At 45.7% G+C, this 24384-nt stretch overlaps 1 protein-coding gene and 1 long non-coding RNA gene across 4 annotated transcripts in view; one reads left to right on the forward strand and one right to left on the reverse strand.

Annotated features, from left to right (window-relative positions):
- TMEM260 (transmembrane protein 260) overlaps positions 1-24384 on the reverse strand; it is a 62905-nt gene that overhangs the window by 10465 nt on the left and 28056 nt on the right. For all 3 annotated transcript variants that reach the window (XR_014528802.1, XM_083515146.1, XM_083515147.1), the window contains exons 4-12: positions 18778-18955; positions 14974-15087; positions 12642-12821; positions 10665-10705; positions 8689-8772; positions 8161-8278; positions 6425-6597; positions 1875-2046; positions 765-913 (exon numbers count right to left, since the gene is read on the reverse strand). Coding sequence is in view for 2 of the 3 variants with exons in the window: in XM_083515146.1 (XP_083371272.1) it covers positions 765-913; positions 1875-2046; positions 6425-6597; positions 8161-8278; positions 8689-8772; positions 10665-10705; positions 12642-12821; positions 14974-15087; positions 18778-18955 (1209 nt within the window). In the remaining variant the exon portion in view is untranslated. The remainder of the gene's footprint in view (positions 1-764; positions 914-1874; positions 2047-6424; positions 6598-8160; positions 8279-8688; positions 8773-10664; positions 10706-12641; positions 12822-14973; positions 15088-18777; positions 18956-24384) is intronic.
- LOC310712967 lies at positions 10712-11798 on the forward strand. The gene is made up of 2 exons (XR_014529050.1): positions 10712-10926; positions 11368-11798. It is a non-coding gene; the product is annotated as an uncharacterized lncRNA (long non-coding RNA).

Below are 24384 nucleotides of genomic sequence, written 5' to 3' on the forward strand. Positions count from 1 at the left end.
AGGGAACTAGGCAGAGGGCCTTCTCAGTGGTGGCACCCGCCCTGTGGAACGCCCTCCCACCAGATGTCAAGGAAATAAACAACTGACATTTAGAAGACATCTGAAGGCAGCCCTGTTTAGGGAAGTTTTAATGTATTTTTAATGTTTTAATGTATTTTTAACATTCTGTTGGAAGCCGCCCAGAGTGGCTGGGGAGACCCAGATGGATGGGCAGAGTAGAAATAAATTATTATTATTATTATTATTATTATTATTATTATTATTATTATTATTATTATTATTATTATTTCAATAGTTTTGCTGTAACCCACCCTGGGACATCATTAGGGTGAAGGTAGGTAATGAATTATAATCACAAGAAAAACGTGTGTGTGCTCAACATATATACATACACACAACACACACCTATACCCATTCTTGATGTAAACATGAGTGTTCAGGAGGAAAGCTGTATTTTGGATTGCAGGTTCAGACACTATAGAAAGCAAGGGTGGTTAACTTTATTTTTTAATGAACCCAGGAAGAATCAGAGCTTTATGTGACACCAGAAGCCTACTTTGTATTTAAAAAAAAAAAAAAAATGTTGCCGCTATCAAACTTGGGCCGGGCGAGTAGTTTTTGGGGACACAGAAAAACGCTTAGACGATCCCAATAAGGGCTCCAGGTGGGAGATTAGCCTCCCCTAACACAGAGCAATTTGAGAATGCAACTGATGCATTTTTTATGGGAAAAAGGAATGCTATTACGTGAACAGGAATGCTTACTGTTTATTTACTTTGAGAAAGTGATGGAGATTAAATGTGGTCGTCCCATCGGGCAGCGTCCCTTCCAGAGGATTCCACCGGTTCCCAGGAAAAATGACGCCAGGCAAATGTTTTGACATCTTCAGTAAGTACCAGTGGTAAGTCATCATCTAGCGCAGGCAAGACGAGATGAAATTAAAAACGAGGCCTGTGGGCTTCTCCAACACGAAGCACCATCGATGTAAATAAACATACCTAAAACCTGACACTAAGGCTGCTGTGATGGCCTGGGATTCGGACTTGGAGGCTAAACCTGAGGAATCCCAGCCTGCACAGGAGTCCCCGCCTCCAGAACCAGCTGATCCAGGGCTGGGGCTTGAGCCTGAAGGGTCCTCACCTGTGCTGGATCCTCAGGTGCAGGCATCAGCTGAGTCTGCTCTGGCTCCTGAGGTGATGGAGGACCCATTGCCTGCAGGTGCTCTACTCTCAGCCCCGTCAGGGGAAGGTGAGGTTGCTTCTGGGTCCGGTAACCCTCCAGCCTCTCCTGAGCTGCAGAGGCTCAGGGCAGAGAGGCGGAGGGAACTAAGGTTCCGCAGGAGGAGTGCTTGCCTCCAGGCCAGGAGAGGCGAGTCACCAGAGGATCGGTGCTTTCCCATAGAAGGTAATGCAAAACGGATTAATCCGTTGCAGACTTTTAAAAACAACCCCTAAAACATTGTATCTCACTATTAATATACTTCTTCTTAATTGTATTTCAGTTCAAGAATTACTTTGATAAAATACATTTTTTTGTTATGCCCAAATGCCTTTAGATACCTATTAGGTCCACAAATTCCCATATAACATATATTCAACACAAAAACCAGTGACAATTTGTTGTTGACAAAGGACAGCTGGACATATAAAGAAGGGCCCCATTATCTTCAGAAGCTGAGGGCCTCATCAAACCTAAATCTGGCCCTGGCCAGGAGTGTCACCTGCCTGACCTGAAACTCTGGTTTAAACTGCTCTCGGCATAAGCAAGACTGAGCTACATGGACCAATGTCTGGCCAGCACAGCAGCTTCTCATGCCTTGCAAGTAACTGTCATCCCGCACTCTGTAATGTATGCAAACCTCGCTTTCCACCTACTTCTTGGTCCACCAAGGTAACGTCAGGTCTCACTCCCTCACAATAATGGAGGTAACGGAGAGAATTGCCAGGCAAGTCCCCTCTCAGCAGGACGATGGCGTCCGGAGGCATGGAGGACAAAAGGTTCCTCCCAAAGCGGTCGACGACGTAGTTCCGGCTTTGGTCGCAGACGCTGGGCGGAAAGAGATAATGGGAAAGAAAAGGGAAAGCTGTTTTGTGTTGCTGTTAGTCCATCCCCAAGTAGCTCAGCTAGATAAACAGGAGAGAGAGAGACACAGCGCGGCTTTGAATCCCAGGATTTGTAGCATTTGCAAACCCTTCCAAAAGCAATGACAGGCCACCCGGCAGCGTAGTGTTTGTTTATTAAGGACCTGACATTCTCTACATTCAATGCAATAATAATAATAATAATAATAATAATAATAATAATAATAATAATAATAATAATATAAATAAATAAATAAATAAATAAAAATAATAATTTTTTATTTATAATCTGCTCCTTCCCGGTTCAAAAACCGGGCTCAGGGCGCCTAACAACAAATTTAAAACACTTAATTGTAAAAGCAGCATAAAATGTGGTATACAAACATGAATAACAATAAAATTCAAAAATCAAAAATCAGATAATCCCCCGGACTAGCTGGCTGAATTAGTCCTACTTGGGCCAGCGAGAAGGCCAGGGGAGAATTAGCTGTGGGGTCTCAGAGCGGGTGATCTTCATAAAAGGGGGAGGGGGAGGGAAGAAAAGGGAAATAAAAGATCAGGCTGAATTCAAATTAAAGGCCAGGTGGAATAGCTCTGTCTTACAGGCCCGACAAAAGGATGTTAAATCCTGAAGGGCCCTGGTCTCATGGGACAGAGCATTCCACCAGGTCGGAGCCATCACTGAAAAGGCCCTGGCCCCGGTGGAGGATAGTCTGACTTCCTTAGGGCCCAGGACCTCTAAACTATGGTTGTTCATGGACCTTAAGGTCCTCTGCGGGGCAGACCAGGAGAGGCGGTCCCGTAGAAGAATGACACAGGCCCTGCCCTCAGGCGTATTATCTGTAAGAGGCAAGAAAAAAGGAGTGCGGAGGGCAGAGGAAAGGCAAGAGAAATCATTGCTGCCTCCAGCAGTGGAGGGAAGAGAACAGGCATCACGGCTGGTATCCATCAACAGCCCTCTGCTCCATGAATTTGTCTAGCCCTGGTGATCATCTAATGTTTATTGGATGGATTTCCCCCCTAAATTGATTTTTGAATTCTGAATTTATTCTTATTCACGTTTAATACTGTATTTTATGCTGTTTTTTGTTGCATCAATTAAGTGTTTTAAATTTGTTGTTGGCCGCCCTGAGCCCGGTTTTCTGAACCGGGAAGGGCGGGGTATAAATAAAAAATTATTATTATTATTATTATTATTATTATTATTATTATTATTATTATTATTATTATTTCCTCTGGCAAAGGAGTTTGCAAAAGAACAAGGCTCCACATCCATTCAGCAGACAGAGATGAACTCGACCAGAGATGGAGGACTTGTTGGAGTCGATCTCGCAGCAGGTCCAGCCAGCATCTGATGTTGGGAGTTGCATTTAAAACATAGGGAGGGGCAAAGATTCCCTGGCCTAAATAGAGCCAATCATCTCACATAGAGCCAATAGGCCTAAATAGAGCCAATCATGTCACATAGAGGAGGGAGAAAGGTTGTTTTCTGCTGCTCCAGAGAAGCGGACACGGAGCAATGGATCCAAACTACAAGAAATAAGATTCCACCTAAACATTAGGAAGAACTTCCTGACAGTAAGAGCTGTTCGACAGTGGAATTTGCTGCCAAGGAGTGTGGTGGAGTCTCCTACTTTGGAGGTCTTTAAGCAGAGGCTTGACAACCATATGTCAGGATTGCTCTGATGGTGTTTCCTGCTTGGCAGGGGGTTGGACTCGATGGCCCTTGGGGTCTCTTCCAACTCTATGATTCTATGATTTTATGATCTCATTCAGCAGACGGCAGCTTTGGATGGTCAATGGCAGAACTAGTATTGAAGCCCTGATGCAAGGCTGGATTTAGGTTTGATGAGGCCCTAAGCTACTGAAGGTAATGGGGCCTTTGATATGTCCAGCTGTCCTTTGTCAACAACAAATTGTCACTGTTTTTCTGTGTTGAATATTTGCTATATGGTAATTTATGGACCTAATGGGTATCTCAAGCCATTTGCACATAACAAAATATGTATTTTATCAAAGTAATTCTTGAACTGAAATACAATTAAGAAGAAGTATATTAATAGTGGACGGATGCGGGTGGCGCTGTGGGTTAAACCACTGAGCCTTGGGCTTGCCGATCAGAAGGTGGGCGGTTTGAATCCCAACGATGGGGTGAGCTCCCGTTGCTCAGTCCCTGCTCCTGCCAACCTAGCTGTTCTAAAGCACGTCAAAGTGCAAGTAGATAAATAGGTACCACTCTGGCAGGAAGGTAAACGGCGTTTCCGTGCGCTGCTCTGGTTCGCCAGAAGTGGCTTAGTCATGCTGGCCACATGACCCGGAAGCTGTACGCCGGCTCCCTCGGCCAATAAAGCGAGATGAGCGCGGCAACCCCAGAGTCGGCCACAACTGGACCTGATGGTCAGGGGTCCCTTTACCTTTCTATATTAATAGTGAAATACAATTAAGAAGAAGTACAAAGTGAGTCTTTTAAAAGAGGCCCCGTGGAACATGGGTACTCTGTATCCACAGGGCCTCACCCTGTATATTAATAGTAAAATAATTATTAAGCTCTAACTTTAAATGATTTTTTATTCATAGCAAACTTAATAATGCAAACACATTGGCATTTGGCAATAACAAAAGTTCCTTTAGAAACAAAATTTACAAAGACTCATAATTTTTGGGGGGCCCCCAAGAGAGTGGGGCCCTAAGCTATAGCTTGTTTAGCTTATACGTAAATCCGGCACTGCCCTGATGCAGCGTTTTTGCTAAGATCCCAGGTGGCACGTTTTTAGAAGACGCTCCCATCCTGCCCAAGCAGTGCGAAGTCTTAAAGGGTTCTAAGCAAGAGCTAGTGTAACAAGATGATTGGACTACAAGAAGGGAGACCTGGGTTCAGATCCACGCTAGGCCCTGTATCCCTGAAGGAGCGTCTCCACATTCATCGTTCAGCCTGGACACTGAGGTCCAGCTCCAAGGGCCTTCTGGTGGTTCCCTCACTGCGAGACGTGAAGCTACTGGGAACCAGGCAGAGGGCCTTCTCAGTAGTGGCGCCCACCCTGTGGAACGCCCTCCCGTCGGATGTCAAACAGATAAACAACAATATGACTTTTAGAAGACATCTGAAGGCAGCTCTCTCTACAGTATAGGGAAGTTTTTAATGGTTGATGTTTCATTGTGAATACGGTGGTACCTCGGGTTACATACGCTTCAGGTTACAGACTCCGCTAACCCAGAAATAGTACGTAGGGTTAAGAACCTTGCTTCAGGATGAGAACACAAATCATGCTCCGGTGGCGTGGTGGCAGGGGGAGGCCCCATTAGCTAAAGTGGGGCTTCTGGTTAAGAACCGTTTCAGGTTAAGAACGGACCTCCGGAACGAATTAAGTACTTAACCCGAGGTACCACTGTACAGTGGTGCCCCGCAAGACGAATGCCTCACAAGACGGAAAACTCGCTAGACGAAAGAGTTTTCCGTTTTGGAGGTGCTTCGCAAAACGAATTTCCTATGGGCTTGCTTCGCAAGACGACAATGTCTTGCAAGTTCTTGCTGGGGTTTTTTTCCTCCCCCCCCCCTTTTTCTAAGCCGCTAAGCCGCTTATCAGCTGATCCGATCAGCAGATAAGCCGCTAAAAGCCGCTAATAGCGCTAATCCGCTAATCCGTCAATGGGCTTGCTTCGCAAGACGAAAAAACCGCTAGACGAAGAGAATCACAGAACGGATTCTTTTCGTCTTGTGAGGCACCACTGTATTTTGTTGGGAGCTGCCTAGAGTGGCCGGGTACGAATAAAAGAATAAAAAAAAACCTGTAGTAGTAGTAGCAATAGTAGTAATAGTAATAGTAATAAATAGGCCAATTGTTATCTTTCAGCCTAACCTATCTGGCAGGGGTGTTGTGAGTAGGGACATCAGACAATTTCAATGGAAATGGAAACGGAAGGGGAAATGGCTGATGTTGCTTACATGTCCCATGTGCAGAATGGAAATCAAACCAGTTCGGGATTTGTTGTTGTTCCTGCTCCTTCTGATATGTAACTGATTATGTCCCCCTCCCTGTTTGCATTCCCTTTCCTTTGCCCAGGGTGGAATGGGATGTAGCAGCGAGGCAGCGAGATGAATAACGTAGCATTTGGCGGAAGGCGAACTGCAGTGGAACGGAAGCGGCGCTGCATGCGATGGATACAAGGCAGAACAGAAGACGATGCCTCCTTACAACACGAGTTGCGTGGCTAAATAAGGAAGCAAGAAGCAGGTGTGGCTGCCCTGAACCACTTGAGGGAACAGTGGGAAATGAACACGACGCTATTGGGCTTTTAAGCCCACTCTGCAAAGCTGAAGCCACTGTGCTCTTTCTTGCAGTTACCTGTAATTAGAGTAGATTTGCCTGGTAACCAGAACGGCAGCAAGAAGCCATTCCAGGCAGCAAAGCACTCGCCTGTTTCCAGCTACCCCCTCTGCAAAAGCGAAAAGCGAGGAGAAACCGAGGCCGGCTAGAACAGCAACCACCGCATTGCTCTGCATCCAGAATCGCTCGACCTGCGGAAGGACAGACAGACAGTGTTTCCCCAACTGCGTAGAAATGTGATGGGTATTAGACTCATAGAAACGCAGAGTTGGAAGGGGACTACGGGGGTCATCTAGTCCAACCCCCTGAAATGCAGGAATCTTTTGCCCAACATGGAGCTCAGGCTCCACCAACTGAGCTATCCTAGGTATCATAGTAAGGATATATTAATTATAACTGATTCTCTAGAGACCCGTGTGTTTGGATTAACACAAAATGGCTTGTGCATGTTTTTAAAATGCAGGGCTTGCACCTAAAGAGACCCAGTACTGGAGTTTAAATCTCACTGTTAGGCAGATTTACTGACGCCTAAGAATAGGTTTTTAAACCTTTTTAATACATCCCAGCTCTTAAGGCACCTGGCCTTAAGACCACAGACTGCAAGGTAAGTTTAAAATGTTTTACTTACAGTCACTAGGTCTCAGAGTTGAATTTTCCTTAGTAACAACAATAAAATGCAGGTAAATGTGCTTAGATGAAATATATACAGCAAAGCAGCCTCAGATACATATGAGAGGCAGAGAACAAAGTTGATGTATTTCTGCTTCCTTGCTTGCAGCGTGATAGAGAGACAGAGAAAGGATGTGACATCACAGAGGCTACTCTAGTAATTGAGAACTCTGTGGTCCTTAACCCCTTCACATACTAACTAGTACTGTTAGGTTTGACTGCAAATCTCCCACACAATGCATGTTTGCAAAACGCTGCATGGAGTTCAGCTTTAGTGAATATAGACCTGGGAGATTGTCTTTCGATTTTCCAAAATCTAGAGGAAGGGCCACAGCTCACTGGCAGAGCATGTGCAGAAAGCCCTAGGTTAAATCCCTAGCATCACCAGCAAAGAAGGTAATCTCTGCCTGGGAGAGGTGGAATTTTCAGGTTTAAATTTTAGTTGCTTGTAATTTTAGTTACAACCTGGCATCTTCTTTCATTTTGCAGGTTTATAAGAAGCAGGTATAAAACAACAGAAACAAGGGAACACATCAACATTATAGAAAAAAGAAAAAAGTATAAGGTATGCTGAAAATTATTAGGTTTTCTCCAGTCCTCAACAAAGTCAAGCAGAGATACAGCACTCATGTCCATAACATGTTTTCTGCGAAAAAGGGAAGGAACCAAGAGTTGGTGAATACTATAAATTTAATCAGTCTCATTATCTGAGATATCACTATCAGTTTCTCTTTTGGCTTCTTTGTATTTGTCACCGTATCTATCACAGACTTTCTAAAAGCCGAAGGTTTGCCCAGATTGAAACAAACTTCTACAGCCTTTCACATGTCACAGTGCTTTTCCTTTTTCATTCTTTTCCAGAAACAACCTCTCCCCCCTCCAAAGAAATTGGCTTTGGGGGGAAATGGAAAAATACTTTCTTCCCCCTGAACTTTTCTCTCCTTCCCCCAGACATTCATCTCTCTACTCAGATATCACAGAGCAATTTCTAAATCCTGAAATAAGCTTTAAATTAAATTAAAACCATGTATTTTGTTGTTGTTTTTTTAAAAAAACATAAATAGCAACCTTGAAAGCAAACCTACCACTCCTTTAAACAGCGGCTTTGAAATATCCAGATTTGCTCTCCAAGCAAAGAAAAACGAATAGGCGAGGAGCATTGAAGTGAACAGCCAGACTAAATTTGGCTTCTCCACCTTGGGCCTAGGAGAGGGGAGAGGGACTGCGATTAAGAGAGTGATTAAGGTGGAAAAATGCAAAAGACAAAACTGTGTTTTAATTGAAGAACGGCAGAAGATGCAGCACACACAACTAACATCGCGAAAGGTGCAACAGAGATGTGATTCCAAAGAGAGCCAGGCGAAAGGTGGTTGCCGTTGGCTTAAATCATTATTTTTAATGTGATTGCTAAAACTACGCTTCAAACAGGGTTCCCAGGGTGGAATACAAAGACTGCAGTGAAATAAATCAGCTACACAGCCATAAAATCACTAATCGGTACAATAAGCGGTCCAAACGCTCCACAAAGGCCTGGGTTTTAGCAATGCACAACGGAGGAGGATACGAGAACAACTTTTTGAAGAGTAAACCAACGAACAAAAAACGGCTGCTACCTCACTGCTGCACACAAACACGCGATGATAGCAAGGGCTTGGGTGATGGCGGAGAGCTCCGTCCCCATGTCAGTCACTTGGAAACTGCAAAGGCATCAAAAGTCAAAATATAAGTAGTGCAATAGCTAAAAGCAGATGTTGCAAAAGCCGTCAGATCAATGCATCCACAAATCACAGCACTACAACTGCTGGCAGAAAAATCACGGGGTCTCAGGAGCCATGGAGTGGAAGTCATGATGTCCTATTCTGACAATTGGGAAGACTAAGTTGGGGCCCTGCATGGCCCACAGTTGACACCTGCCCTGAGCCACCCTTTAAAGACGTATTTTGCCTGAGGTTCCAATGAATATTTGGCCGCTGGTTCCCATGGTGTTTCAGGGTGAAGTGACGCAGCCTGCGTCAAATTCAACTGTGGTTTCCCAGACATCTACACCGTCAAATTGCCATATTCATCTGCACATTAAAGGTAAAGGTAAAGGGACCCCTGACCATTAGGTCCAGTCGCGGACGACTCTGGGGTTGCGGCGCTCATCTCACTTTATTGGCTGAGGGAGCAGGCGTACAGCTTCTGGGTCATGTGGCCAGCATGACTAAGCCACTTCTGGCAAACCAGAGCAGCGCACGGAAACGCCGTTTACCTTCCCGCCAGAGCGGTACCTATTTATCTACATGCACTTTGACGTGCTTTTGAACTGCTAGGTTGGCAGGAGCAAGGACTGAGCAACGGGAGCTCACCCCGTTGCAGGGATCTGAACTGCCGACCTTCTGATCGTCAAGTCCTAGGCTCTGTGGTTTAACCCACAGGGCCACCCGCGTCCCCATCTGTGCATTAATCCTCTCAAAAATGTGTTTAAAGATTGTTAAACTCATTTTTTTGAAAAGCATCTTCTTTCAAAACATGCATGTCCAGCGTTACATCAGTATTTTTTTTTAAATACAGTGGGCGCTCGGGTTGCCAACACGATCCGTGCGGGATGCATGTTCGCAACCTGCAGAGGCGCACCTGCGCACGTGAGGGTTGCGATTCGGCGCTTCTGCGCATACACAAAGCGCGATTTAGCACTTCTGCGCATACATGACCGCCGGAACACGGAAGTAACCCATTCCAGTACATGTGGGTTTTGGTGGGTCCGTAACCTGAAAAAACGCAACCTGAAGTGTCTGTAACCCGAGGTATGACTGTACATTCTGACAGAGACCCGTGGACAATGAAGTTCCAATCTGCACATTGGTTCCAGGAGGTATGAAGGTGGTCAGCTGTGTGAGAATTCACGGAGCTCAACCCCCCTGAGCATCCCTGCCCTGGAACAATGTTATTACACCAGCGGTATTGTGGGAAGTCAAAATGCTGCTGCCTGATGCAGCCGAATAATCCCCAGGGCCTTCTGTGTGGCTGCTCCAAAAATTTGGAACTCCCTCCCTAGAGAAGCCAGCCTGGCTCCCTCCTTGTTATCCTTCTGCCAGCAGATGGGAGACCTTTCTATTCCAATGTGCTTTGGGGAACGGACCATTTTTCATGAAAGGCTTGGTGTGCCGTGCTGCTTTTATTAAAATTATTTATATGATGTGTGTGTGTGTATAATTTTTTCAATGTTTAATTGGATCTTAAATGATTTTCCCTATGTTTTTAGCAGCTCCTATTTTTATCAATTGCCCTGAGTCCCTAGCAGTGAAAAAAGAAGGATATACATATAATACACATAATAATACACATAATAATAATAATAATAATAATAATAATAATAATAATAATTTATTATTTATACCCCGCCCACTCTGGGCGGCTTCCAACAGAATATTAAAATACAATATTAAACATTAAAAGCTTCCCGAAACAGGGCTGCCTTCAGATGTCTTCTAAAAGTCTGGTAGTCGTTTTTCTCTTTGACAAAGAAGAAGAAAAAGAAGAGGTCACCAGTGTAGGATTTTGTTATGAGCCCTCCCAGACCAAGAAAGAAATTAAACGATTCACTTACAGCAATATATCAGCCATACTCGATCCATTCTCTAATTTTGCCTACACAGGAAAGAAAAACATTCAACAAATGCTGCAATAGGTTCCTGCCCTCTTTTTCCAGAGGTTAACCCCAGGATTTTTACATATTGTCAGAGCCAACTCCATGGGCGGAAATACACTTTATTTTCCCTGTCCTGAATTTGCCAACATTCAGCTTTGTCGGAGGGTCCCAAGTTCTAGAAAAGAAGAGAGGGAAAAAATCCCCATGCACTTTTGTAGTGGTTGGGAGTTACTCGTGCGTAATCCTGCCCCATTTGAGCATCGGATTGCCTGGTTAAACCCTCCGGACTGCGCAGCCCATCTCAGCGTGGCTGCCCTTAGTCACTCGTAGAATCTGACTGTGGGCGTTTCTTAAAGAGCTGCCAACATAACAGTTGTTTGACGCCCAATCGTTTCCGCCTCTAACTGCGCAGGAGTCTCCGGCGCAGGGTGGGCGTGGGCAGCGGGGTGCTTGGGCTCTCCTCACTAACTTCCAACGAAGAGTCCTGGAGCCCCTGCACCTCCCTGTCCCGTTGTTCTCCTGGATATCTGGTGTTACACTCATTCTCTTCCCCTTCTTCCCAGCGGAGTCTCCCTCTAGCGCTGGGACCTTCTCCTGCAGAATCAGAGACCCTCTCCTTCTCCCGTGCCTCTGATGGCAGTTCCCTGACAACTTTCTCCAGGCATAAATTTTTGCGCCACTGCCATGTCCTCCCTTATCGCGGACTTTCCTCAGAGTCACTTGCCGCTGGTCCCGGTAACGTAAGGAGAGCCTACAGGATCAGGCCAACGGCCCATCTAGTCCAGCGTCCTGTTCTCACAGTGGCCAACCAGATGCCTGTGGGAAACCAGGGAGCAGGATTCGAACACAGGAGCCCTCTCCCCTCCTGCTGTTTCCAGACAATGCTCAGAAGCATTGCTGCCTTCAACCGTGGAGGCAGGGCAGAGCCATCTTGGCTCATAGCTCTTGATAGATTTATCCTCATTTTCTGAACCGAATCCACTACCTTTTCGGAAACTGCTAGCAGCTGGATATCAGTTGGACACCCCTTGCCCAGGGCACCTCCAATCATGGCTGTCAACTTACAGATTTGAAAAGAAGGGACCAGCAGCCTCGAAAATAAGGGATCAGCAGCCAAAATAAGGGATTTTGCGAGCACAGGTATGTTCAACTTCTGAGCCCCTCCAAGCCAAAGGCAGAAAGCCCAGCCAGCAGCCAAACGAAGCCTCAAGCGGTGGTTCCCACAGTGCAGCAACCCGGCAAAGGGGATGCAGCAAGGAAAACCACCGTCACCTCTCCACTGGGAAGCACAGAGCAAAGGCGAGTCCCCGGCAACGCGGCCGATTTGATTGGCACAAGGCATGCAAGCTCCACCCCCAGTCGTTCTTAGACTCCTTATTGGGTGAGCAACGCAGCCAAGCAACACAGTTGGAGCCTTCCTCCTCCCTGGCTGGCAGGGAGGGAGGGAGAGGAGCTGCTTCTTTGAAACCCGGGAAATTTAAGGGACATCATCAATAAGGGACAGCAGCGGGACATGGCGCTGGGATAAGGGACTTTCCCGCTAAATAAGGGACGGTTGACAGCTATGCCTCCAATTCATTGCATATGTTCAGCCTTCCCTTTCCATTGACACGAGCAAAGCAGAGTGTCACACCGCAGCTGTGACGGCCTCACCGGCCTGCTCATTTTCCCTTCGGAACAAAATAACTACGATTAAGCGGCACGAGGGAGATCGCATTTATTTCTCTAGCTACCAAGTGGTTTAGCCACCCCAAAGAAGAAGCACAGGGGCTACGAAACCGCTATTTGAGAAATAACAATTTTTAAAGCTCTTCTGCCACTAGGATCCCAGGCTGTGCGTCTAAAAGATTCGGAGCCACGCGGACTCCAGATACATAAGAGAAATCTTGTTCTCTGGAAGAGAGCCCCTCTCCACCCCCGCAACCCCCGGTTTACCAAATTGAAGGTTCCGTATTCTTCCCTGAGAAGATGGGTCGTAAATCCCTTAAGGGTCGTCTGGTCTCCCCAGGTCCAGCGAGCTTCGTTGAGGTAGGAAGAGGCAGGCAGGTAGAGATACGGCAGGCAGCCAGCCAGGAAGCAGAAAGTCAACTTTAGCATGTGGCCTAGGGTCAATTCCTGCACCAATATAATGAAATAAAATAAAATGTCAAATTGCACCACCGTGATTATTTCGGTGGGGTCGTGCCGGAACTTTGCCATCGGACATCAAGGGTTGGGGAGGAAAGGCAAAGGAAATATGTGGAGATATATATATTGACACACACAGAACTGATCTCTCAATTTGCACGTTAAGTCCCTGCGAAAAGGCGATGTTGAAAACGGCACCATCTCCGTGGATTACTCGGGGGAAATGACATCGCTCTGATCTCTTCTGCTTGGCAGGATGAATTTTTAAAGTGAAGCGAATAATATTAGAGGCTCCCCGAAAGATCATGTTTGTGGCGCGTTTCGCCACTGAAACTGTGCCATGGGTGGTGGGAAACGCTGCAATGCGGAGATAAACCACTTTGCGATGATCAGACTTGGCTGGTTTTCCACCTGCAACCCCCTTCGCCCATAATTAAATTAAATAACTAAGGCTTGCCCCCCCCCCCCACACACACAACATGCTCTTCGTCAATAACTTGATCCCATTTATTTTTCTAGCTCTGGAGTGCCAGGACACAGCCACACAGGATTCAGAAGAGAACGGGTGTATGTCTAACGGTAAAAGACAACGGTTCTGTTTGCATGTCACAGTAAACCATGGTTAACGGTTTACAGATTGTCCTCTCCACTGGGTGAGAGGAACCACAAACCATGGCCTGCGGCTTAGCGTTTAGTCTGAAGCACTGACTATCATTTCTTTTGCTCACACCACAATTAGTAAGTAAAGAACAAATCTTGGCTTTACATTACAGCTTTTTGGGGAGCAGAGGAACCCACAATCCCTGGTTCAGACATCCCACTAAGCCTAACATTGGCAAACCACAGTTTACTGTGACAGGAAAACGCAGCTAACAGGGCAACTGAAAGGATTATTGCATTCTTTCTGAGGCTAAAGTTAGACAAGCTCTTGAAGGAAGATGTTTATCAATAACTACTAGCAAAGCAAAACCTCCATGTTCATGCACTTTAACACATAACAAGCAACCCATTCTAGATTGTAAAGTCCTTGGGAACAGAGACCTATTTTTTGCTGTCTGAAATGATAATGAGGATGATGATGATGATGATGATGATGATGATGATGATTTTATTATTTGTCCCCTGTCCATCTGACTGGGTTGTCCCAGCCACTCTGGACAGCTTCCAACAGCTATAAAAACATAAGGGCTGTATTTTTATATATGGTTTTAATATGTTAAAAAAACCTTTCCAAGCAATGTATAGAAAACTAAAACAACAAATAATGTTACAAAAACACAGAATAAAACCATTAATACTAACGAATACTGACTATTCCCAGTTCTTTCTCCTTCTGAGACACCTGCCAGCTTCCTGGCTCTCACCCAACACTCCACGCATCTACCTTGGCTCTCTCCCAGGACAGAAAAATAATTCACAAAACCACCCCCTCCTCACAATAATGGGGGTTCCTGGAACCAACTGGCAAACCCCCTAACCCTTCACTGTAGGCTTGCTTTTATGCGCAGGTCCCAAGGGGAATAGCACTTCCTCAAACCACCCAGAGATGTCTTCCATTTTGCACTCGGTCAGTTGCACTGCAAGGGACCAGTTCCAAGTTACCTCCTCCAAGCTATTAGAATCTCCCTCCTGCAACTTTGGGTGGCAAGCTCTGCCCCTTTCTGCATGCCCAGGTAAAAGGCAAAGGACCCCGGGACAGTGAAGTCCAGTCAAAGGCGACTCTGGGGTTACAGCGCTCATCTTGCTTTCAGGCCAAGGGAGCCAGCGTTTGTCCACAGACAGCTTTCCGGGCCATGTGGCCAGCAGGACTAAACCACTTCTGGCACAATGAAACACTGTGACGGAAACCAGAGTGCATGGAAATGCTGTTTACTTTCCCACTGGAGTGGTACCTATTTATCTACTTGCACTGGCATGCTTTCAAATTGCTAGGTTGGCAAGAGCTGGGTCAGAGCAACAGGAGCTCACTCCATCGTGGGGATTCGGACCACCGACCTTCCGATTGGGAAGCCCAAGAGGCTCAGTGGTTTAGACCACAGCGCCACAGAGAGAAGGCTGCGAAGAGTGTCTGGCCACGCTCATCCCTGGACTCTCTCAGCCACCCAAGTCTTCTTTCCAAAGTGCACTAGTGAGTACTCACCCTCTCCCTGAGCAAGCAGGAGAAAACCCACAGAGCGACACAAATCACATAGACGACAATGGTGTGCTGGTTGCACAAGCTGAGGCCGCAGCAGAAGGCGCCCGCTTTGCAGATCTGCAAAAAGGAAACGAAACGAGCATCTAATCGTTGCTTTTTAAATTGTTCTTTCATAATTTTTTTTATAAATATTTATTAAGTTTTCACAAATTTTAAAAAGACATACAACACACACAATACAAAAATATACATACAATAACAAACACGTATAATTTCCACACATTTCCCCCCCTTAAACTTACTTCATCGACTTCCCCATACCTCCCCTTTCTACATTCCAATTCCCAAAATTATTTCAGCAAATCTTTCCCCTTGATTTTATCCGATTTTTTCCTTTCCTTTACTTTTACTTAATCTTTAACAGCTGTAAACCCTTACTTTATATAACCACAACATTTTAGCAATCATTAATTTTACAATATTTCTTAAGATAAATTTTAAATTTCTTCCAGTCTTCTTCTGCCGTCTTTTTCCCCTGGTCTCGGATTCTGTCAGTCATTTCAGCCAGTCCCATATAGTCAATCACCTTCATCTGCCACTCTTCCAGAGTGGGTAGATCTTGTGTCTTCCAATACTTTGCTATTGTTTTTTCAGAACGTAAGAAGAACGTGCTAGATCTGGCTAGTCCAATTTCCTGCTCCCACAGTGGCCAACCAGATGCTTGTGGGAATATTTTATATAGAAATATAATAATCAGATGGATGGGCTATAAATAAATTGCTGTATTCTTATTAGTAGTAGTATTGTTATTATTATTATTTCTGAAAATACATTTCCTAATACAATGCATTTCTAACTCCCCTCCCCCTCACTAATCTGTGCATTTTTATACACACTTCAGTCCAATATATGCATTTTTGTGCACACTATGCTTTGCTGGAGAACTGCATTGCACATTTCAGAGAAGTGCAAATTTCAAAGGATCACTGTGTTTTGGTAACCAGAGTCCAGGGACGTCCAACTAACTCCCAAGGGACTGGGATCAACTCACAGAAAAAAAAATATGGCAGTGATCAGAGTTGTTGATATTTGGTCAAAGTTGTTGACCTTTTGGGGGGAGGAAAGTCAATGTTGTTCACCTTTTTTTAGAGGGGCAGGTATAAAATGTTGAGCTTTCTTTAGGGGGGAAAGGGAAAAGTCGCTCACCAAACTATCAATCAGGAAACAAACAGCCTCGCAGCGAAAACTCCGTCTTCCGATCATGTGTAAATGGAGGACAGCGCTGGGCTGGATCCTCTTTTTCGCCCCCGATCGACTGTGATCGACTCTAACATCCTGGGAATCGACCAGTCGATCGCGGTTGACCGGTTGGACAGCCCTGCCATAGTGTTTCTGAAAGTGTGAATTAGGTAAAATCTCTTTCAGAGGTGAACTGAATTGAATTTTGCCCCCATCCCTAATAACCAGGGACTGAGGTTAAATGGGATTAACAGGGAGAAGACTGTTGTTTTTACTGGTTGACCACTGAGGGAAATAAGACTAAATGGACCTTTGGCATGAATATTTCAAAAATTAAAAACGAGGGCAGCCTGAAAGTTATTGAGATTTTTGTTACAAAAATACAAAAAAAATGTAATTTTTTGATTGACTTGCCTAAGATCCAGGACAAAGCTCCACCTTTCAGAAATTCTTACATGCTTAAGTCTCTTCTCTCAACTGTGAGACAGGCTACAGAGATAAACTGTTGGGGCAGTAGCATCTCAACTCATGCACCACATTTTTCATTAAAAAAATAAAAACCCCACCACCGCATTTTTTCTATAATCAGAGAAATTAATTAGAAAGAGAGAGAGAGAATGCCTCTCATTGGGGCAGCACATATATTATCATTTATTAATTTATATTCTGCTTACTGTATTTTTCGCCCCATAGGACGCATCAAGTTTTTTGGGGGGGAAATAAAGGAAAAAAAATTTATTTCCCCCCCAAGCGCTTCTGGGGCCAGCAGCGGGGAGAAGCGCTCTTCTCCCCGCCGCCCGCCTTCAGATCAGGTCCGGGGACAGCGGGAAGACGCGCTGAGCCTCCCAGCTGTCCCCGGAGCTTGCGGGGCTGGCGGCGGGGTCTCCCCGCCGCCAGCCTCCAAACCATTCCAGGAGACAGCGGAATGGCGGCGTTCCGCCTCCCTCTGTCCCCCGACCTTGTGGGGCTGGCGCTGGGGCTCTCCTGAAGCCTGGAGAGCGAGAGGGGTCGGTGCGTACTGACCCCTCTCGCTCTCCAGGCTTCAGCGAAAGCCTGCATTCGCCCCATAGGACGCACACACATTTCCCCTTCATTTTTGGAGGGGGAAAAGTGCGTCCTATAGGGCGAAAAATACAGTATATGCGAAAATGGCTTCTACACGGTTTACAGCTATAAAATAAATTCATATTTAAAACACACATTAAAAAGATAATTAAATTAAACAATGAATCATTAAAAAAAACGCATAACAAGTAAAACAAGTGAAAATAAAACAAACAGCTGAAACAATAAAACAAGAAATTCTGCTCAAGGGAATGCTTGCGTCTTCAGGAGCCGACGGAATGCCGACACTGATGGGAGTCTCTCATATTTCAGCAGGGGGGGAATTCTACAGCACTGGTGCCACCTTCCAGCCATCTATGGGTTTAGAAAGAGGCTCAGGTAGCAGGTGTTGTGGAAGTCTCTGGGAATAAGAGCAGGGATGATGGGATAGGTGGGCTTTTGGCCTGATCCGGCAGCCGAGCTCTTCTCATGTTCACAGGAGTTGCTGCCTGTCCGAGCGGACTATACTGGGCTAGATGGACAAGCAGTCTTAGGCAGTAGGAAGAAGTCTCCCGCGTTCCTACAGGAACAAATCCGGGTTTAGTGGAAGAGCATCTGTTTTAAATGCAGACGGCCCCAAGTTCAAAACTTGGCAGCACCTCCAGGTAGGTCGATCTGAACCTCAGGAGTGCTGCTGCCAGTCAGGGCAGGTAATATTCAGCTACACGTCCAATGGTCTGACTCAGTAGCAGACAGTTTTGTCTGTTCCAGGTGTCTTAAACCATCATGTGCCATTCGGCCCAAGATAAACCTTCCCAGACTCAGCTTCTTCCAGATGTTTTGGACTACAACTCCCATCATCCCCAGCCGTCACGGCCATGCGCTGATGGGATCTGTAGTCCAAAACATCTGGGAAGGCTGAAATCCAGAACGCGGCAGCCAGACTGGTGACTGGGAGCGGCTGCTGAGACCTTATAACACCAGTCTTGAAAGACCTACATTGGCTCCCAGTACGTTTCTGAGCACAATTCAAAGTGTTGGTGCTGACCTTTAAAGCCCTAAACAGCCTCGGTCCAGTATATCTGAAGGAGCGTCTCCACCCCCATCATTCTGCCTGGACACTGAGGTCCCGCTCCGAGGGCCTTCTGGCGGTTCCCTCCCTGCGAGAAGCCAAGTTACAGGGAACCAGGCAGAGGGCCTTCTTGGTAGTGGCACCCGCCCTATGGAACGCCCTCCCAACAGATGTCAAAGAGAACAACAACTACCAGACGTTTAGAAGACATCTGAAGGCAGCCCTCTTTAGGGAAGCTTTTAATGTTTGATGTATTACAGTATTTTAATATTTTTTTGAAAGCCACCCAGAGTGGCTGGGGAAGCCCAGCCAGATGGGCGGGGTAGAAATAATAAATTATTATTATTATTATTATTATTATTATTATTATTAGGCCCGGGTTGCTTCCATTAATGGTGTAGGTGGGGAGGGAAATAATCTATCGTGATGGCTTTTGATCGTGAGCGGTCTACCTTTGATCTCTCCTTGGCGGTCGCAGCCTCCCGGAACAGCACGCAGAGAGTCATCAGCAGCCCCACAAACAGATTGTTTAAGCTGAAAACCTCTGCCGTGATGGACCACTGCCATGTGAGGCGAGAAAACGAAAACATCCCCACAGCAAAGATTCCTGCAGCATGCTTGCCAGAAAGCCTGCAAACACAGATAACAAGAAAATTGTACCGTCTCATCCAACAACTCTTAGTACACACCCCACCCCTCACACGGAAAAACAAAATTGAAGAAGCCTTCGTTGTCCTTCTGGGCTGACGCCCCCACCCATCTGCAAACCCAAAACAGCAGCAGCAAAATACAACTTTCTGGGGGGACGCACCCACTGCAAGGCTTTTCTTGTTTTGGGTTTGGGGTCTTTTTAAAAGCATGCCTTAATCTGGACTTCTGGATCAGTTCTTGATTACAAGCTGTCAGGGGCTCAGGAACAGAGGCACAGGGGAGAGAGGAAATGGAGAGCGAAGGGGAAGAATCGGAGGGCAGCGTAGGGGAGTATGGCAGTGACCCGAGAGATTCCATGAGCTTCTCCAGCGAATCAGAAGATTCCCAGAAGGAGGCGCCGATGGTCATGGCAAGGGGGGCCAGCGGGGACTCCCAAAGCAGCAGCTGGAGATCAGGACCAGCTTCCCCACCAGAGCGTAGTGGGGGGGAAGAGTCCCATGTGTCAGGGCCAGCATCTCCTCCAGCAGGGAGAGAAGATGAGTCGGGACTGACCACGCCTCTATTGGAAAGTGGGGGAACGGAGGGAAGGTCAGGTCCAGCTAGCCTCCCCGAAGGGGGAAGCAGTGACAGGAGCAGTGTAACGGTCAGGAGGAAGGTTGCCGGCTGGGCGCGCGCGCCAAGTTCGAATGTACAGGCGCGCGGGACAGCAGAAAGCCCGGATTGGGAACCAGGTCCTAAAGCCCGCCGGAGGCAGGGGGAAGAGTCAGGGAACTCAGCGTCAGAAGAGTCTAGGAAGGGCGAGACCCCAGCTGACAGGCGGACCCAGAGGAGGAAAGAGCAAAGGAAGAGGTGGAGCAAGGCTAGAGCCTTAAACTGGTGTCTGGGGGGAGGAGATTCAGACGGAGCTTCAGCGGTCTAGAGTTTCAGACGTAGAGCTGCACGCTGCGGCTGTGAAAGCGAAAATGAACTTCAATAAAGACTTTTGTATATAACAACGAACTGGCGTTGGTCCTTTGTGAGCTGGGACCTAGGGCAGCTCTGACACAAGCGTTCAGCTCTGAAATGCTTGGGGGAAGCAGGACGCATTGGTTGAGAGTTCAGAGACAGCAAGTGAGGGCTGGAGACTCTGTACATGCACAGGAGTGCTCTCTCTCTCTCACGCGCACACACAAAAACACCCGTTGCAATAGCTTTCACATCAGTTTCCAAGCATCCTGCAGCAGCCCCGGGTTCAGCAAAAGTGTGGTTGAGGGGACCGAGGATGAAACTGGACTGCGGTTCTAGATTCAGGTAGGTAGCCGTGTTGGTCTGACGCAGTCAAAATAAATTAAAAAATTGTCCAGTAGCACCGTAGAGACCAACTAAGTTTGTTCTGCATGCTCCCTTGTTCAGATACGAACTGTGGTGGTGGTGATGGGGGGGGGAATCTCCCATTTGCACAGTTGAATACCATAAACATAGGGGCCTCAATTTCCACCAGGACTGCTGAGCGAACAAAGGTTTAAAGAGCTCTCAGAGTATATGATTTTTGAAGCCATTATGTACCTTAACCTTCTCGTACTCTAGCTAGGCGTGCCATCCATACCTATTGTCAAAACTTTCTAGATTTAAAATACTAGTGTTTTCCAATATAATCCATTCTTTTAGCCACGCCAGACATTCTGCTTCATAGTATAATTTTAGATTTGGTAATGCCAGTCCTCCTCTCTCCCTTTTATCTGTTAATAGTTTATACTTTATGCGTGGAAGGGAAGTAGAGGGTGGTGGGTTTTATAATTAAGTGTATAATTATGCAGCTGTTGTAATTTAGATATTATATTTCATGTGAGGGAATCATTGGGAAGTTTGGTTATTATGTATATATGTTAAGTTTCAATAAAGATCTTTGGGGAATTTTTTTAAAAAAAGTTTAAACTGCTCTCACCACGATCTTGGTCCATCTCAGACCCTCCCAATGCAATGTCTTATTTTTATTTTTCAAAACAAAAAATAAAAAAACCCTTACACCTTAAGGCTGCATTCAAACATGACTTGACTGGCCTGCACAAACCGTTAATGATAGTTTATTGGTATTTTTATAAGAGAGAACAGGGTCTTGGGGTTATTTTTCCGCCATGGGCTGGCTGGCTCTGTGCCAAAAACCAGCCCTGTGGTTCTGTTCGCAGGCTGTCAGGTGTAGTGTTTCGGTGTTTTCCAAGGACGAAATTCACTGACCCCTCCCGGCTACGCTAACGCAGCTTCCTCCCGAGGAATATTTTGAGAGAAACAAAATGGCGGACCGCCACGCCAACAGGGAGCCAGTTGATTGTGTGTCCACATGTGGCTTCCTCCTGGAGCGTTCCAGAACGGCAGCCAACCGCTGAAATGTTAGTGATTGTTGCTCTCTGCCCCCTCCCTGCACAAAAAAATGACGTAAAGCACTTTCCTTGCACCGCACTTCCTCCCCTCAAATATTAGCCAAAGGTTTTGCTTTTTAAAGAAAAGCAATCCCAAAACTTTTGACCCAGGCACACATTAATGCTGCTGTTCAAACAAGCATGGACAAAAAAAATTGGGGGTCAGCTATGAGACTGTGTTGCCCCCCACCTTTTTAAGGCCTGGACTACACAACAGCAACCACAGATATCTGACCGGGAGGCTCAGTTTAATGGACTTTGGCACAGGTAGGTAAGGAAAGGTAAAGGACCTCTGGACAGTTAAGTCCAGTCAGTCTGTCTCCACATCTGGGATGGGGAAAAATAAGGAAGGGTGGTGGGCAATGCTTACTTCATTTTGCTTCATTTAGTCAACTACCTAATTTATATACCACTTCATGGCATAAAAGGACTTCTAAGCAGTTTAAAAGTATGCAAACACAGGCTTTAAAATATAAAAGACCTGTAATCAAAATATGTAATTAAAAATACACAGTAAAACAGCAACAGCCATTGATTGAAATATGCGATAAAGCAATGTAATATGTTGTAATTTTTCTGTGCTCTTCCCATGGAGCCAGCTCAAGGTCTTATTTATAAAAATATTTGCACATCACTATATCATAAAATATATCAAAGCGGTTTACAGCAATGTCTATATGTAATAAGCACACGTTGAAAAAATAAAAAATCACGTTCCAACATTATAGCCACTACAATACGCCAGTGGCGCCTTCTGCCCCGATCCCTAAAAAACACAAAAGCCCTATGCATAGACAACATCCCTCTAGATCAGTCACCAATTCTAGCCTGATCCAGGAAAGTCTTACAATCAGCTACCAATAAGGACACTGTGAGGAGAGAGACTCCATCAGGCAAGGCCTTCTTCCACCTGCCTTGCTCCACCCTCTAGTCTTTGCTTCTCAATTTGTATTGTATTATTTTATGTACTGTGGCTTGCCGTTGTTTTATCGATTATAGTTTAGAAATTATTTATTGTAACTGTTGAGTGGATTTCTCTTTAACTTTTATATGTTGATATTATTATTTTGTACTTTTCTAATAATTGTTCTAATAATTAGAGGGACGCAGGTGGCGCTGTGGGTTAAACCACAGAGCCTAGGGCTTGCCGATCAGAAGGTCGGCGGTTCGAATCCCCGCGGCGGCGTGAGCTCCCGTTGTCCGGTCCCGGCTACTGCCAACCTAGCAGTTTGAAAGCACATCGAAGTGCAAGTAGATAAATAGGTACCGCTCCGGTGGGAAGGCAAACGGCATTTCCGTGCACTGCTCTGGTTCGCCAGAAGCGGCTTAGTCATGCTGGCCACATGACCCGGAAGCTGTATGCCAGCTCCCTCGGCCAATAAAGCGAGATGAGCGCCGCAACCCCAGAGTCGGCCATGACTGGACCTAATGGTCAGGGGTCCCTTTACCTTTACTAATTGTTGAATGTTACTTTATTTGATGTAGGTTGCTTATTTTAAAGTTTTGTTTTATTATCACATTTTGGTATTGCATTAGATTGTTAAAAGGTGTACATTTTTTGTTTCTTCAGCTTGTAAACGGCCTTGAGTATTGTAAGATAGAAAGACGGTATACAAATAAGAAATGATGATGATGATGAAGACACGCTGCTGCATCAGGCCAATGGTTCTCGCAGTGGGAAACCAGATGTTGTGTGGCAAACCCACACTCAGGATTCGAACACAAGAGCCTTCTCCCACTGGCTTCGAGAGCCAGTGTGGTGTAGTGGTTAAGAGCAGAGGACTCGTAATCTGGTGAACCGGGTTTGATTCCCCGCTCCTCCACATGCAGCTGCTGGGTGACCTTGGGCTAGTCACACTTCTTTGAAGTCTCTCAGCCTCACTCACCTCACAGAGTGTTTGTTGTGGGGGAGGAAGGGAAAGGAGAATGTTAGCCGCTTTGAGACTCCTGAAGGGGAGTGAAAGGCGGGATATCAAATCCAAACTCTTCTTCTTCTTCTTCTTCTCCCCTCCTGAAGTTTCCAGCAACTGGTATTGGAAAGCACTGCTGACTCCAACTGTGGAGGACAGAGCGTAGCCATCCTGGGAAAAAGCCATCAATGGCTTCTCCTTCTCCATGAATTTATCTAATCCTCCTTTAAAGCCATCTTGGTTGGAGGGACGGAGGGAGTTCATTCCACAGTTTAACCAGGTGCTGTGCGATGAAGTCCTTTTTTTATCTGCCCTGAAAGAGAGGGTCTCCTTCCTTCTCACCTGAAGTGAACCATTAGTAGCAGCTGTACGAATAAAAAAACCAAACCAATAAGAATTGGGGGCTCTCCCGCTATTTAAAAGAAATTCTTTCAGAAGTCTAAAATGAGCAGTAGCTGGAAAAGTGAGCCAGGAAACATTTCTCAAGAGCTACGAAGCGCTGTGGGCCAATGTGTAAGATGGCTCCAGAATCACATTTATTTATTCGTTTTGTTTTGGAAGATTTATTCAACCACTCAGTCAAGAAACTTTCAAAGTAGCCACACAGAGAATAAAACCGCACATCAAACACAGGCGAAACCTACCTGCAAAAAGAATTACCGTGAAAAGACACAGGTAAAAATTGGTAGAAATTGGTTTTAAAAAAATATGGGTGCTTAAAATTGCACGCCTGGGCAAGCTTGCTGAAATAAAATGTTTATCGCTATTTGCAAAGCTAACACCATTTATTTAATACAGCGGTTCCCCATTAACTAAGTACTGCTTTTCAAAATCCAAGCCATGGACTTTTGAAAATTTTGATATCTGTTTGGTTGTTTTTGTTATGTGAACGGTGCCACGGACCCCCTCTGCTGACCAGCAATTGGGAACCATTGATTTAATGTATTACTAATTTATTCATTCTATATATTTATATCCTGCCCAATAACAAAAGTTTTCAGGAGAACTCACAACTACCATGAGAGGTGATTTAGGGTAAGTATGATTGACCCAGTAAGCTTCATAGCCGAGCGAAGATTCGCGCCAAAGTCTCCCCTTTACA

This window comes from Podarcis liolepis (assembly GCF_965112155.1).
Source record: "Podarcis liolepis genome assembly, chromosome: 1".
NCBI classification, from domain to species: domain Eukaryota; kingdom Metazoa; phylum Chordata; class Lepidosauria; order Squamata; family Lacertidae; genus Podarcis; species Podarcis liolepis.